This window comes from Leucoraja erinacea, unplaced genomic scaffold (assembly GCF_028641065.1).
Source record: "Leucoraja erinacea ecotype New England unplaced genomic scaffold, Leri_hhj_1 Leri_134S, whole genome shotgun sequence".
NCBI classification, from domain to species: domain Eukaryota; kingdom Metazoa; phylum Chordata; class Chondrichthyes; order Rajiformes; family Rajidae; genus Leucoraja; species Leucoraja erinaceus.
The window spans coordinates 103,566-120,122 of record NW_026575616.1 but is presented as its reverse complement, the minus strand read 5'-3'; the positions used below and the strand labels follow the sequence as shown (position 1 = coordinate 120,122).

General features: G+C 48.1%; 1 protein-coding gene across 1 annotated transcript; it reads right to left on the bottom strand.

Moving 5' to 3' along the window:
• Positions 1-1,655: 1,655 nt before the first annotated feature.
• On the bottom strand, positions 1,656-11,704 carry LOC129715711 (myelin and lymphocyte protein-like). The gene is made up of 4 exons (XM_055665570.1): positions 11,364-11,704; positions 4,630-4,797; positions 3,862-3,981; positions 1,656-2,005 (listed from the first exon to the last, which is right to left on the bottom strand). Exons 1-4 carry the CDS (start codon positions 11,451-11,453, stop codon positions 1,928-1,930), a joined length of 456 nt encoding a protein of 151 aa, XP_055521545.1. The 5' UTR covers positions 11,454-11,704; the 3' UTR covers positions 1,656-1,927.
• Positions 11,705-16,557: the final 4,853 nt, after the last annotated feature.

The window sequence follows — 16,557 nt, the reverse complement described above, 5'->3', positions numbered from 1 at the left end:
TGACATTTGGACATGTACATGGATAGGAAAGGATATTGGCCAAATGCAGACAAATAGGACTGGTGTGGATGAGGCATGTTGGTCGGCATGGAGGAGTTGGGCCGAAGGGCCTTATTCCATTGATTATGTGCTCTAAGGCATTTAATTCAGTTAGATTTGATTTCTCAAGCGGCATGTTTTGGCAGAAGCAAGGTGTAGCTGCTGGAGGAAGCTGTAGTAAATGTCAATACTTGTTTAGTTTAATTTAGATTAGTTTGGAGATACAGCGCGGAAACAAGCCCTTCGCCCCCCGAGTCCGCGCCGACCAGCGACCCCCCGCCCACACTAACACTGTCCTACACACACTGGGGACAATGAATCCATTTGACATTGTGGACGGATGTAAAACAACATGAAGATCAGACACACACTAGGGACAAGTTCCAATTAGACCAACGCGTGTAGATGTGATGTGTTGAGTCAGGGGCATTGTAGAAAGATGTTCCATGTTCCCTGTTCCGTGTTCCGTGTTCCGTGTTCCATGTTCTGTGTTCCATGTTCCGTGTTCCATGTTCCATGTTCCATGTTCCATGTCCCATGTTCCATGTCCCATGTTCCATGTTCCATGCTTCATGTTCCGTGTTCCATGTTCTGTGTTCCCTGTTCCGTGTTGTGCGTTCTATGTTCCGTGTTCCATGTTCTGTGTTCCATGTTCCGTGTTCCATGTTCCGTGTTCCATGTTCCATGTTCCATGTTCCGTGTTCCATGTTCCATGTCCCATCTTCCATGTTCCATGCTTCATGTTCCGTGTTCCATGTTCTGTGTTCCATGTTCCGTGTTCCGTGTTCCATGTTCCGTGTTCCATGTTCTGTGTTCCATGTTCCATGCTTCATGTTCTGTGTTCCATGTTCTGTGTTCCATGTTCTATTCAGTGTTCCGTGTTCCATGTTCCATGCTTCATGTTCCGTGTTCCGTATTCCGTGTTCCGTGTTCGATGTTCTGTGTTTTATGTTCAGTGCTGGGGTGTTCTGCACGGGGTACTGATTAGGGACGATCAGCCATGATCACATTGAATGGCGGTGCTGGCTCGAAGGGCCGAATGTCCTCCTCCTGCACCTATTGTCCATGTTTCTATGTTTCTGTGTGTTCTGTGTTTTGTGTACCGTGTTTTATGTTCTAATTCAGTTCAGTTCAGTTTGGCTTATTGTCACGTGTACCGAGGTACAGTGAAAAGCATTTTACCTTGCACTAAACGTTATTCCCTTTATCATGTATCTGTACACTGTGGACGGCTCGATTGTAATCATGTGTTGTCTTTCCGGTGACTGGTTAGCACGCAACAACAGCTTTTCACAGTACCTCGGTACACGTGACAATAAACTAAACTGAAACTAAACTTCACGCAAAACTCCAAATGGTTTTTAAAACTCGTTACAAACAGGCAGTGTTAATTCCTCCCTCTGTTTTATTGAAAAGTATGGCATTAACATGGTTATCAAAGGAGTCGAACAATAACCAGACTGAATGAATAGATTAAAATGCTGGAGAAACTCAGCGGGTGAGGCAGCATCTATGGAGTGAAGGAAATAGGTGAGGTTTTGGGTCGAGACCCTTCTTCAGAATAGGTGACGTTTCGGGTCGAGACCCTTCTTCAGACCCTTCTCCTTCCTCCCCCCCCACCCCCACATCAGTCTGAAGAAGGGTCTCGACCCGAAACGTCACCAATTCCTTCGCTCCATAGATGCTGCTGCACCCGCTGAGTTCCCCCAGCATTGTTGTCCACCGTAGACTGAATGAACGGCACATTTTGCAGAGCATCGGGCCGATTGTGGACTGTCATTGACGTTCATGGACACTGCAATCACATTGAAGGCAGATGTAAAACAAGATGAAACTGTGTTGGGGACGCAGGTAACGTGTTGCGGCAGCAGGTGCGACGGATGTCTGTTCAGGAGGATGTTTTCCACCTCACGATGGACAAGATCGCGTGTATCGTGTAGAGTAAGGTCGCCAAAAACGCAAACACCTGCAAAGCACACACAGTGTCACATCATAACCACATCTCGATACAGAGGCAGCTCCCACAATCAACATGGCATCTTTACAAATAAATGTATTCAGGTCAAACTTCCATTCTACACCAAATATAGTCTTGTACTTCATCAGCCATTGGAGTAGAATGAGGCCATTCGGCCCGATCGATGGCTGATCTATCTCTCCCTCTCAACCCCATTCTCCTGCCTTCTCCCCATAACCCCTGACACCCACACTAATCAAGAACATGTCAATCTCAGGGTACTGATTGGGGATGATCAGCCATGATCATATTGAATGGCGGTGCTGACTCGAAGGGCAGAATGGCCTACTCCTACACCTATTGCCTATTGTCTCTGCTTTAAAAAATACCCATTGAGTTGGCCTCCACAGCCTTCTGTGAATGAATCCCACAGATTCACCGCCCTCTGACTAAAGAAACATAGAAACATAGAAAAAACATAGAAATTCCTCCTCATCACCTTTCTAAAGGTACCTCCTTTTATTCTGAGGCAGTGCCCTCTGTTCCTAGACTCTCAATCACAATAGGCAAGAGTTTGAATGCTGCACTGACTGGCTGACATTTTAAATTTCGTTGTACATGGTTCATGTTACAATGACAATAAAGAAACTATTCTACTATTCTACAATAGGTGCAGGAGTAGGCCATTCGGCCCTTCGAGCCAGCACCGCCATTCAATGTGATCATGGCTGATCATCCCTAATCAGTACCCCGTTCCTGCCTTCTCCCCATATCCCCTGACTCTGCTATCTTTACGAGCCCGATCTAGCTCTCTCTTGAAAGCATCCAGAGAACCGGCCTCCACCGCCCTCTGAGGCAGAGAATTCCACAGACTCACAACTCTCTGTGTGAAAAAGTGTTTCCTCATCTCTGTTCTAAATGGCTTATCCCTTATTCTTAAACTGTGGCCCCTGGTTCTGGACTCCCCCAACATCGGGAAAATGTTTCCTGCCTCTAGCAAGTCCAAACCCTTTATAATCTTATATGTTTCAATAAGATACCCTCTCATCCTTCTAAACTCCAGAGTGTACAAGCCCAGCTGCTCCATTCTCTCAGCATATGCCAGTCCTGCCATCCCGGGAATTAACCTTGTAAACCTACAATGGTGGGGCGTGTGGTGTGTGTGATGGACTGGGCTACATCTACAATGGTGGGGAGTGTGGTGTGTGATGGACTGGGCTACATCTACAATGGTGGGGAGTGTGGTGTGTGTGGGACTGGGCTACATCTACAATGGTGGGGAGTGTGGTGTGTGTGATGGACTGGGCTACATCTACAATGGTGGGGAGTGTGGTGTGTATGAGCCATGCTGAATTTCCCCAGCCTCCTCAGTCGGTAGAGGCCTTTGTGACTATCCCATTTATGTGGTTGCTCCACGAGAGACCATTGGTAATATTAACGTCACAGAAACTGGAAGCTCACTTGTGTAAGAAGGAACTGCAGATGCCGGTTTACACTGAACACAGACACACAAAAGCTGGAGTAACTCAGCGGGACAGGCAGCATCTGTGGAGTGAAGGAATGGGTGACATTTCAGGTCAAGGCCCTTCTTCAGACTCAGGGGAAAGGAAAGCAAAAGATATAGATGGTGATTATAGAGTGAGATATAGAACAAATGAATGAAAGGTAGGCAGAAAAGTACCGATGATCAGGAAAAAGCGGAGCCCACAATGGTCCATTGTTGTCTGTGAGCTAGGTGAAAATGAGTTAAGGACAGTGAAACTCAACAAGCTAACTTGTCCCATTTGACAGGGTGGATGAGGGGCCATGCTGTAGGCTTGTATGATTCTATCGTTCGAAGGTGAGAACAGATACATGGTACTTACAGTAGCAGCAATATTGATTCTGTAGTAATTTCCAGCAAATAAAGGAAATCTGGTGTCGCTGGCTTGCAAAACAGCAATACTTAAATAAAAGATAGCTGCTATGACGTGGTAAAAAACATCCTGTAAGAGAAAGGAAACAGAGGAAGTTTTAGTTGTGTCAGAAAGTTTAAACCGATGACAGACACAGAGTGCTGGAGTAACTCAGCGGGTCAGGCAGCATCTGTGGAGAACATGGATAGGTGACGTTTCACAGAGTGCTGGAGTAACTCAGCGGGACAGGCAGCATCTGTGGAGAACATGGATAGGTGACGTTTCACAGTGTGCTGGAGTAACTCAGCGGGTGCAGCAGCATCTAAGGAGCTAAGGAAATAGGCAATGTTTTGGGCCGAAACCCGGAAAGGTTTTCGGCCCGAAACGTTGCCTATTTCCAGAAGGTTCGGCCCGAAACGTTGCCTATTTCCTTAGCTCCATAGATGCTGCTGCACCATAACTCAGCGGGTCAGGCAGCATCTGTGGAGAACATGGATAGGTGGCGTTTCACAGAGTGCTGGAGTAACTCAGCGGGTCAGGCAGCATCTGTGGAGAACATGGATAGGTGACGTTTCACAGAGTGCTGGAGTAACTCAGCGGGTCAGGCAGCATCTGTGGAGAACGTGGATAGGTGTCGTTTGGGTTGGAGATGATGTATTGTAAATACACTGGTGTTAACATGTCACAGCTCAGAATTACGGTGCGTTCACAGCGGGATGGCAGCAGGCATGGACTTACCACCACAGTCCATGCTGAGGAACTTCTCTGGACCCCGACCATGTACAGGATGAAGAGCAGCGTGGTTATAACGAAGCAGAAGACTGAGACGAACATCACCCAGCCTTGATCGAAGGCAAACGCAACTCTCGTTGAAGCCACTAGGATCCAAACCAGGCCTCCAAACACCTGGAAAACATCGCAGAAACATGCAGTTACGCACAGAGTCATGGAGTGTCACAGCACAGATAGGGGTGGGGTAAAAGGAGCCAATGAATAATATTAATATAATATCAAGGGGGGGATGGTTAGTGTGTTTAAAAATATCCAAATATCTTTAAAAAGCTGTGATTGCAATCAAGTGCTGGAATAACTCAGTGGGTCAGGCAGCATCTGTGGAGAACATGGATAGGTGACGTTTCACAGAGTGCTGGAGTAACTCAGCGGGTCAGGCAGCATCTGTGGAGAACATGGATAGGTGACGTTTCACAGAGTGCTGGAGTAACTCAGCGGGTCAGGGAGAACAGCATCTGTGGAGAACATGGATAGGTGACGTTTCACAGAGTGCTGGAGTAACTCAGCGGGTCAGGCAGCATCTGTGGAGAACATGGATAGGTGACGTTTCACAGAGTGCTGGAGTAACTCAGCGGGTCAGGCAGCATCTGTGGAGAACATGGATAGGTGACGTTTCGAGTTGGGACCCTTCTTCATACTGATTGTCGTAATGGGTTTGTAGTGTGGTAGATCTCCAGAGATGCGCGTCTCAGCTGCTGAGTTACTCCAGCACTTTGTGTCTTGTTTTTATAAACAAGTATCTGCAGTTTATACGCTGTTCTATGTTCTCTGCACCACCGCATTCAGGAGCAGCTTCTTCCCCACTGTTATCGAACTCTTGAACTGAGCCCAATCTGCTGGGGATGAATTCCTGATCTTCCAACCTATCTCATTGCTCCCTTTGCACTTTTCCTAATCTGCACTTTCCCTGCAGCTGTACTCTGCACTCTCTTAAATCTTCTCTCGTGCATGACGTGAGGAGCTGATCCCCAGTTTGCGTGTGGCCTCAACTGTGGACTGAAGTGCCTGGGTAACACGGCCACGAGGCCTCTGCGTTGTACCTCAGCTTACTAATGGGCTCCAAAGCAGAAGCATCTACAGAAGTATCCCGAGCTAATTCTGCTACCACCATCATCTACTGCGACAAGTGACGACTCCCACTGATTGTCGCCGGAAGCGTGCGTCCTTTTCAGGACAGAGAACCGGCCTCCACCGCCCTCTGAGGCAGAGAATTCCACAGACTCACAACTCTCTGGGAGAAAAAGTGTTTCCTCGTCTCCGTTCTAAATGGCTTACTCCTTATTCTTAAACTGTGAGGCCCCTGGTTCTGGACTCCCCCAACATCGGGAACATGTTTCCTGCCTCTAGCGTGTCCAAACCCTTAATAATCTTATATGTTTCAAACTCCATACAGACAGCACCCGTAGTCAGGATGGAACCTGCGTCTCTAGCGCTGTGAGGCAGCAACTCTATCGCTGCGCCACCGTGCTGCCCTACGAAGTTATTGGGTTTGTGGAATTAACCTCCAGTGTCAGTGGTTAAGGAATCAGGAATCACTTCAGCAAACACATCCATGTCAAGAATCAATTGATGGATGAATGAAGTTAAGGGTTTGGAAGGTAAATACAAAGAGGGTGTAATCACGATTAGATCAGTTTGCTTTAGCTGTGTATAAAGACAAACATGACCTGGGCGGTGAAGGTTTTTACGCTTGTCATTCCCGTAAAGGCCTCTTTCTATAGGCCTTCCCGACGTAACACACCTGTTCTGTTTCTGCTTAAATCTCTGGAACTCTCTGCCACAGAGGGTAGTTGAGGCCACAGTTCATTGGCTATATTTAAGAGGGAGTTAGATGTGGCCCTTGTGGCTAAGGGGATCAGGGGGTATGGAGAGAAGGCAGGTACGGGATACTGAGTTGGATGATCAGCCATGATCATATTGAATAGCGGTGCAGGCTCGAAGGGCCGAATGGCCTACTCCTGCACCTAATTTCTATGTTCTATGTTTCTATGTTAAGAAGGAACTGCAGATGCTGGAAAAATCAAAGGTGGACAAAAATGCTGGAAAAACTCAGCGGGTGAGGCAGCGTCTATGGAGCGAAGGAAATAGGTGACGTTTCGGGTCGAGACCCTTCTTCAAACTGATGTGGGGTCACGAATGAAACGTCACCTATTCATTCACTCCATAGATGTTGCCTCACCTGCTGAGGTTGTGCAGCATTTTTGTTCTGTTTCTGCATTCACATTTGTCCACACATTAGAAATCCACACACACTGCCACCCATAGTGACCTCAATTATACCTCGAAAGTCGTGTAACAAATCACTTCCAAAGCAGGACAGATGCTGAGGATTCACCAGGGCTGGGCGGTAGATGTTGTCTGCAAGGACTTCAGCACGACATTGGACAAGGTGCCACAAATCTCCTAATTTGAGGAAGGACATCCTTGTGATTGAGGCAGTGCAGCGTAGGTTCACCAGATTGATCCCTGGGATGGCGGGACTGTCATATGAGGAAAGATTGAAAAGACTAGGCTTGTATTCACTGGAGTTTAGAAGGATGACGGGTGGATCTTATTGAAACATATAGAATTATAAAAAAAGACTGGACAAGCTAGATGCAGGAAAAATGTTCCCAATGTTGGGCGAGTCCAGAACCTGGGGCCACACTTAGAATAAAGGGGAGGCCATTTAGGACTGAGGTGAGAAAAAACGTTTTCACCCAGAGAGTTGTGAATTTGTGGAATTCCCTGCCGCAGAGGCCAGTGGAGGACAAGTCACTGGATGGATTTAAGAGAGAGTTAGATAGAGCTCTAGGGGCTAGTGGAGTCAAGGGATATGGGGAGAAGGCAGGCACGGGTTATTGATTGGGGACGATCAGCCATGATCACAATGAATGGCGGTGCTGGCTCGAAGGGCTGAATGGCCTCCTCCTGCACTTATTTTCTGTGTTTCTATGTTTCTAAACTAAGGTTGGCCTTGTGGGTGAGTGGAGTGTCAGTGGAAGGGGTTGTTGTTCAGACTGGGTGCCGGTGACCAGCGTCCAGTGCGGTGGTCATTGCTCGCTCCGATGTTTGACCGCTCCTTCAACAGTTTGGAAGACAATAACCATGGCAGCGTATTTGTGATTGCCTTTGGATATCCTCGGCTTGTACTCGCTAGAATTTGGAAGATTGAGAGGGGATCTTATAGAAACTTACAAAATTCTTAAGGGGTTGGACAGGCTAGATGTAGGAAGATTGTTCCCGATGTTGAGGAAGTCCAGAACAAGGGGTCACAGTTTAAGGATAAAGGGGAAATCTCTTAGGACTGAGATGAGAAAAACATTTTTCACACAGAGAGTGGTGAATCTGTGGAATTCTCTGCCACAGAAGGTAGTTGAGGCCAGTTCATTGGCTATATTTAAGAGGGAGTTAGATGTGGCCCTTGTGGCTAAAGGGATCAGGGGATATGGAGAGAAGGCAGGTACAGGATACTGAGTTGGATGATCAGCCATGATCATATTGAATGGCAGTGCAGGCTCGAAGGGACGAATGGCCTACTCCTGCACCTATTGTCTATGTTTCTATGTTTATTTCCTTGGAAGGTTGTGGACGTTGGACATGTCACCAATAACTCTCCCCAACTTCTACAGATGCGCTGTAGAAAGCATGTTGTCGAGATGCATCACAGCTTGGTTTGGGAACAGCTCAATCCAAGACCACAACATTGCAGGGAATTGTGGACTCAGCCCAGACCATCACACAAACCAAGTTCCCTTCCACTAACTACATTTATACCTCATGCTCTTTCTTCCCAGCTGTTATCAGGCAACTGAACCATCCTGCGATCATCTAGAGAGCAGTTCTGAGTTACTATTAACCATTAAGAACAAAGAGGTCCTTCTGCAGTTGTACAGAGCCCTAGTGAGACCACACCTGGAGTATTGTGTGCAGTTTTGGTCCCCTAATTTGAGGAAGAACATTCTTGCTATTGAGGGAGTGCAGAGTAGGTTTACAAGGTTAATTCCCGGGATGGCGGGACTGTCATATGCTGAGAGAATGGAGCAGCTGGGCTTGTACACTCTGGAGTTTAGAAGGATGAGAGGATATCTTATTGAAACATATAAGATTATTAAGGGTTTGGACACGCTAGAGGCAGGAAACATGTTCCCGATCTTGGGGGAGTCCAGAACCAGGGGCCACAGTTTAAGAATAAAACATTCACTCCATAGATGCTGACTCACCCGCTGAGTTCCTCCATCATATTTGTCTACCTGCGATTTTTCCAGCATCTGCAGTTCTTTCTTAAACGTGACCAATCTCACCATCAGTGTCAAGGTACAACCCCTGACTCACCTTATCAGTGACTTCAGTCCAGTTTCACATTCTGTCTCTATTCGCTTTCGTTCTGAGACACATTGATAGTGAACTCTGCATTAACTTTACGAGGATGTTCCCAGAACTCGAGGGCCAGAGCTACAGGGAGAGGTGGGGCAGGTTTATTCCTTGGAGCGCAGGAGGATGAGAGAGAGAGAGAGAGACGTGACCTTATAGAGGTGTACAAAATCATGAGGAGAATATGTTCATGTTCCCGATGTTGGGAGGAGTCCAGAACCAGGGGCCACAAACAGTTTAAGAATAAGGGGTAAGCCATTTAGAACGGAGACGAGGAAACACTTTTTCTCACAGAGAGTTGTGCGTCTGTGGAATTCTCTGCCTCAGAGGGCGGTGGAGGCCGGTTCTCTGGATGCTTTCAAGAGAGAGCTAGATAGGGCTCTTAAAGATAGCGGAGTCAGGGGATATGGGGAGAAGGCAGGAACGGGGTACTGATTGGGGATGATCAGCCATGATCACATTGAATGGCGGTGCTGGCTCGAAGGGCCGAATGGCCTACTCCTGCACCTATTGTCTATTGAACTGAAACAGATTTAATAAAAGATTAGATATAATTTCTACTCATTAGAGATAATGTGGCATCATTAAATCATTAAGTCGGAAAGGGTGCAGAGAAGATATAATGGGTGTTGCCAGGGCTGGAATGTGGGAGCTACAGGGAGGGGTTGGGCGGGTGGGGAGTTCCCGTTGAGGAATGCTGGTGACAGCTTGCGGTGAAATGAATCTGGCAAGGGTCCGCTGAGAGGAACCAGGGGGTCTTACTGAACATAGACACAAATGGCCTACTCCTGCACCTATTGTCTATTGTCTATTGTCTATTATATACAGGGGAACAGAGTCCTTAACCCAGAATTGGGGAATCAAGAACCAGACATTGGTTTAAGGCGAGGGGGGAAAGATTCAATAGGAACCTGAGGGGGATAGTTTTTCACACAGAGGGTGGTGGGTGTATGGAACAAGCTGCCAGAGGAGGTAGTTGAAGCTGCGATTATGCGACTAAGATACAGTTAGACAAGTACATGGATAGGACAGGTTTAGAGGGATATGGACCAAGCACAGGCAGGTGGGACTAGTGTAGCTGGGACATGTCACTCCCTGAGCCCCATCTGCATTAGCACGCATTTTTCCCCTCTCCCCCCGTCCAATTCCACATACATGCCCTCCTCTAACTTCACAAACATCGCCTATCTTTAGCCTACACTTTTTGTCTTTTCATCTCTGATTTTTGTTCGCCCATCTGCCTGACCCGCTGAGTTACTCCAGCACACTGTGAAACGTCACCTATCCATGTTCTCCACAGATGCTGCCTGACCCGCTGAGTTACTCCAGCACACTGTGAAACGTCACCTATCCATGTTCTCCACAGATGCTGCCTGACCCGCTGAGTTACTCCAGCACTCTGTGAAACGTCACCTATCCATGTTCTCCACAGATGCTGCCTGACCCGCTGAGTTACTCCAGCACTCTGTGAAACGTCACCTATCCATGTTCTCCACAGATGCTGCCTGACCCGCTGAGTTACTCCAGCACTCTGTGAAACGTCACCTATCCATGTTCTCCACAGATGCTGCCTGACCCGCTGAGTTATGGTGCAGCAGCATCTATGGAGCTAAGAAAATAGGCAACGTTTCGGGCCAAAACCCTTCTGGAAATAGGCAACGTTTCGGCCCGAAACGTTGCCTATTTCCTTAGCTCCACAGATGCTGCCTGACCCGCTGAGTTACTCCAGCACTCTGTGAAACGTCACCTATCCATGTTCTCCACAGATGCTGCCTGACCCGCTGAGTTACTCCAGCACTCTGTGTTTTTTAGGTTAAACCGGACGGAGTCTGAAGTGTAACTGCAAACTCATTCTGCCAAAGCAAACATTGTCAAACGTACAAGATTTGCATTATATAATTTAGTTTAAGAAGGAACTGCAGATGCTGGAAAAATCGAAGGCAGCCAAAAATGCTGGAGAAACTCAGCGGGTGAGGCAGCATCTATGGAGCAAAGGAATAGGTGACATTTCGGGTTGAGACCCTTCTTCAGACTTGCATTGTATAGCTGAAAGAGCTAGGTAGGGCTCTTAAAAATAGTGGAGTCAGGGGATATGGGGAGAAGGCAGGAACGGGGTACTGATTGGGGATGATCAGCCATGATCACATTGAATGGCGGTGCTGGCTCGAAGGACTGAATGGCCTCTACTCCTGCACCTATTGTCTATTGTCTGTTGTCATTCCACTGACCGGATAGCGCGCAACAAACCTCAGTACACAGGACAGTAAACTCCACTACACCCACACATACAGTCAGCAGCTGGAATGGAATAAAATCAGGGTACTCACAAACTCGCCCAGCATCAGCAGCTCGGGCACGGAGACAAACACATTGCACCCGGACGGGATGGTGCTGCCAGAGTCATCTGCCGACGACATGTTGGGTTTGATGCAGTGAGGAGCGTGAGGAGAGTGAGGGGAGAGAGAGCTGGCTCAGACCAGAGCGGGCACCGATATCTCACTCTCTGCCCCAGAGTCTTCCCAGGGACTGGCACCAAGGCGTGTCCCTCTGAGTTAATCATTCCTCCACCAATCTCCTCACCTTTGCACGACTCACAGGCAGAGGCAGGCGGGGTTGGGCAGGGGAGTGATTGTACAGAATCTTTGTTTGCCTTGCACTGTGGAAGGTGCATCATTATTTAATCGTAGGGGAAAGGTTGTGACTTGCAAAAATGTTTCTCGATCAGTATCGTGTGGACTGAGCAATTTTCACTCAGTAAGGTCCAAAATCCACAGGTGTAACTCTACGAAGACATCATTACGTACACAGAGGGGGGGATCTTATAGAGCCTGCACCGCCATTCAATATGATCATGGCTGATCATCCAACTCAGTATCCTGTACCTGCCTTCTCTCCAAACCCCCTGATCCCCTTAGCCACAAGGGCCACATCTAACTCCCTCTTAAATATAGCAAACGAACTGGCCTCAACTACCTTCTGTGGCAGAGAATTCCAGAGATTCACCACTCTCTGTGTGAAAAATGTTTTCCTCATCTCGGTCCTAAAAGATTTCCCCCTTATCCTTAAACTGTGACCCCTTGTTCTGGACTTCCCCAACATCGGGAACAATCTTCCTGCTTCTAGGTGGGACTAGTGTAGATGGGGCATGTTGGCCGGTGTGGGCAAGTTGGGCCGAAGGGCCTGTTTCCATGCTGTATGTATATGGCCATTTGATATTGGTACAGTCCTCTGCCTCTCAGTAACACACACTACACCCTGCAGAATATGCCATAACAGTATCCAGTTCATACAGTCATGAATGAATAAGTTTATTGGCCAAGTATTCACATACAAGGAATTTGCCTTGGTGCTCCGCCCACAAGTGACAACATGACATGCAGTGACAGTTACGAATGACACATAATACGTTAATAATAAAACATTAGGTACACAAAAAAGCTGGAGAAACTCAGCGGGTGCTCGCTCCATAGATGCTGCTGCACCCGCTGACTTACTCCAGTATTTTTGTGTACCTTCGATTTTCCAGCATCTGCAGTTCCTTCTTAAACACAATAATAAAACATTATCGATTCATAGAGCTGTGCAGCACGGAAACAGGCCCTTCGGCCCACTTTACCCACTGGGCTAGTCCCATCTACCATCATTTGGCCCGTATCCCTTTAAACCCGTCCTATCCATATCTCTGTCCAAATGTCTTTCAAAATTGGTAGTTGTACCCGCTTCTACAGCTTCCTCTGGCAGCTCATTCCAGATACACACAACCCTCTGCGTCAAACAGTTGCCCCTGAGGTCCCTCTTCAATCTCCCCCCTCTCACCTTAAGCCTGTGCCCTCTAGTTTTAGAATCCTCTACCCTGGGAAACAGACTGTGAGCGTTCACTTTATCCGTGCCTCTCATAATCGATCTTGTACACCTCAATAAGGTCGCCCCTCAGCCTCCTGCAGGTCACGTCGGGTTGGGTGGTGGGGTACCATGTAATCCTGTGCTACCTGCTCCATGGTCCTTATCTATGTCTCTCCCTCTCCCCTGACATCAGTCTGAAGAAGGGTCTCGACCCGAAACGTCACCTATCCATGTTCTCCACAGATGCTGCCTGACCCGCTGAGTTACTCCAGCACTCTGTGAAACGTCACCTATCCATGTTCTCCACAGATGCTGCCTGACCCGCTGAGTTACTCCAGCACTCTGTGAAACGTCACCTATCCATGTTCTCCACAGATGCTGCCTGACCCGCTGAGTTACTCCAGCACTCTGTGTTTTGCTGATTCCCGCATCTGCAGTTCCTTGTGTATCCAAGCATGGCTAGGTGCCGAATGAACATTGAAGATAGACACAAGAAGCTGGAGTAACTCAGCGAGACAGGCAACAGGGGAAGGAGGGGCTGAGGGGAAGGAAACGGCTGAGGGGAAGGAAACAACGAGGCTCACAAATGGTAATGTAATCAGGAGGACAGTGAAACGAGTCGGGGAACTAGGAAGGGGGAGGGATGGAGAGAGAGGGGATACAAGTGGCACTAGAATTCACTGGAGTTTAGAAGGATGAGGGGAAGGGATCATATAGAAACATATAAAATTATAAAAGGGCTGGACAAGCTAGATGCAGGAAAAATGTTCCCAATGTTGGGCGAGTCCAGAACCAGGGGCCACAGTCTTAGAATAAAGGGGAGGCCATTTAAGACTGAGGTGAGAAAAACCTTTTTTCACCCAGAGAGTTGTGAATTTGTGGAATTCCCTGCCACAGAGGGCAGTGGAGGCCAAGTCACTGGATGGATTTAAGAGAGAGTTAGATAGAGCTCTAGGGGCTAGTGGAGTCAAGGGATTATGGGGAGAAGGCAGGCACGGGTTATTGATAGGGGACGATCAGCCATGATCACAATGAATGGCGGTGCTGGCTCGAAGGGCCGAATGGCCTCCTCCTGCACCCATTTTGTATGTTTCCATCTTTCTATGTTAGAAGTTCGAGAAGTCAATGTTCATGCCACTGGGGTGTAAACTACCCAGGCAGAATATGAGGTGCTGCTCCTCCAATTTGCACTGGGCCTTGCTGGAGGAGGCCGAGGATGGCAAGGTCAGATTGGGAATGGGAGAGGGAGTTAAAGTGCTGAGCAACGGGGAGATCAGGAACGTCAAGGAGGACTGAGTGGAGGTGAGCTCTCCATGCCCTGCAAAACCAACGGCCAACAACCTAAGGAAAGCAATTGATTATAATTGCACACATTCAGATTAACTGAGATAATGTTGTTAAGATCATTCTGTTTGGAGATGGATCAGGTGGAGTTAATTACCACAAATCTTCATCATCCACTGAACCGATAACAGAAAAGTCAATTGGTGCAGTTTATTGGTTGATTTACTGGGAAGCAGAGAGTTAGGAGTTTTACTGTAGACACAGAGAATGTCAGATGCTGGTAAATAACAAAAAACACAGAGTGCTGGAGTAACTCAGCAGGTCAGGCAGCATCTGTGGAGAACATGGATAGGTGACGTTTCACAGAGTGCTGGAGTAACTCAGCGGGTCAGGCAGCATCTATGGAGCTAAGGAAATGGGCAACGTTTCGGGACGAAACTCGTAAGGGTTTCGGCCCGAAACGTTGCCTATTTCCAGAAGGATTTCGGCCCGAAAAGTTGCCTATTTCCTTAGCTTCATAGATGCTGCTGCACCATAACTCAGCGGGTCAGGCAGCATCTGTGGAGAACATGGATAGGTGACGTTTCACAGAGTGTTGGAGTAACTCAGCGGGTCAGGCAGCATCTATGGAGAACATGGATAGGTGACGTTTCACAGAGTGTTGGAGTAACTCAGCGGGTCAGGCAGCATCTATGGAGAACATGGATAGGTGACGTTTCACAGAGTGCTGGAGTAACTCAGCGGGTCAGGCAGCATCTGTGGAGAACATGGATAGGTGACGTTTCACAGAGTGCTGGAGTAACTCAGCGGGTCAGGCAGCATTTGTGAAGTGTGTAAGTCCCGCCCTGGGTTGGCACACCAAAGTGCAACACCTCACACTCGTACACATCTTCTGGCTGTGGAACACCTTTGATATTCTTGTTATCAAGAATATCTCTTCCCTCTCTCTCCGTCTCTCCAGCACCCAGTGGTTGCACTAGTTTCCCTGTCGTCCTGTTGAGTTTCATTGTCTGGAACTCATTTTCACCCCGCCCACAACTAACAATGGGCCCTTCCCTTTATCCTCATTACTGTGGTGTATGTCTTTCATATCTTGCATACTTGCAGACATTCCACAGAAGGTAGTGGAGGCAGCTCGTTCCATGCACCCTACACCTGTTGTGTGAACAAGTTGCCTCTCAGCTTCTTATTAAATCTTTCCTCTCTCACCTTAGACTTCTGTTGCCTGGTTTTTCATTCCCCTACGCTGAAACATAGACAATAGGTGCAGGACGAGGCCATTCGGCCCTTCGAGCCAGCACCGCCATTCATTGTGATCATGGCTGGTTAAAGACTCTGCATTCATCATATCTATTTAGAAGGATGAGAGGGGATCTCATTGAAACATATAAGATTGTTAAGGGCTTGGACACGCTAGAGGCAGGAAACATGTTCCCGATGTTGGGGGAGTCCAGAACCAGGGGTCACACAGTTTAAGAATAAGGGGTAAGCCATTTAGAACGGAGACGAGGAAACACTTTTTCTCACATAGAGTTGTGAGTCTGTGGAATTCTCCACCTCAGAGGGCGGTGGAGGCCGGTTCTCTGGATGCTTTCAAGGGAGAGCTAGATAGGGCTTTTAAAAATAGCGGAGTCAGGGGATATGGGGAGAAGGCAGGAACGGGGTACTGATTGTGGATGATCAGCCATGATCACAATGAATGGCGGTGCTGGCTCGAAGGGCCGAATGGCCTACTCCTGCACCTATTGTCTGTTGTCCATTCTTGACCTTATACACGTCTATAACATCACCCCATCAGCTTCCTGCGCTCCAAGGAATAGAGTCCTCGCCTGCCCAACCTCTCCCTGGAGCTCAATCCCTTGAGTCTTCTACTGAACCCTTTCCAACTTACTGACATCGTTCCTGGGCAGCTGGGTGGCCAGAACTACACACAGTGCTCCAAGTGTGGTCTCACCAACGACTTGTTTGGTGGCACCACGGCGGTAGACCGGGTTGGTCCGAGATGGCGGCCTGTGTGTTATTTCAACTTATTTTTGTTATTTTTAGTGCGTCTAAAATGTGTCTTTTAATGTTTCTCAGTATGTGGGGGATGAAGGGGGGGGGGTGAATAGGGGGAAACCGTTTCCAGTCAATCACCTTGACGGAGATGCGATCTTTCTCTGAGTCACGTTTCCCCACACACCGCGCGCGGCCTAACAACATGGATTGGTGCGGCCTTTCCCGGAGACTGGCCCGGAGTTTCAAGCCGTATGCGCGGCGCGGACTAACCATCGTGGAACCGGGCAACCCTTTGCCGAGGATCGCCAGTGTGGACTTTAACACGTGGTCTCCGGTAAGAAGCGGCAGACTCGGGAGCTCCACGCCACGGAGTGATCCGATCTGGACCAACGCCGG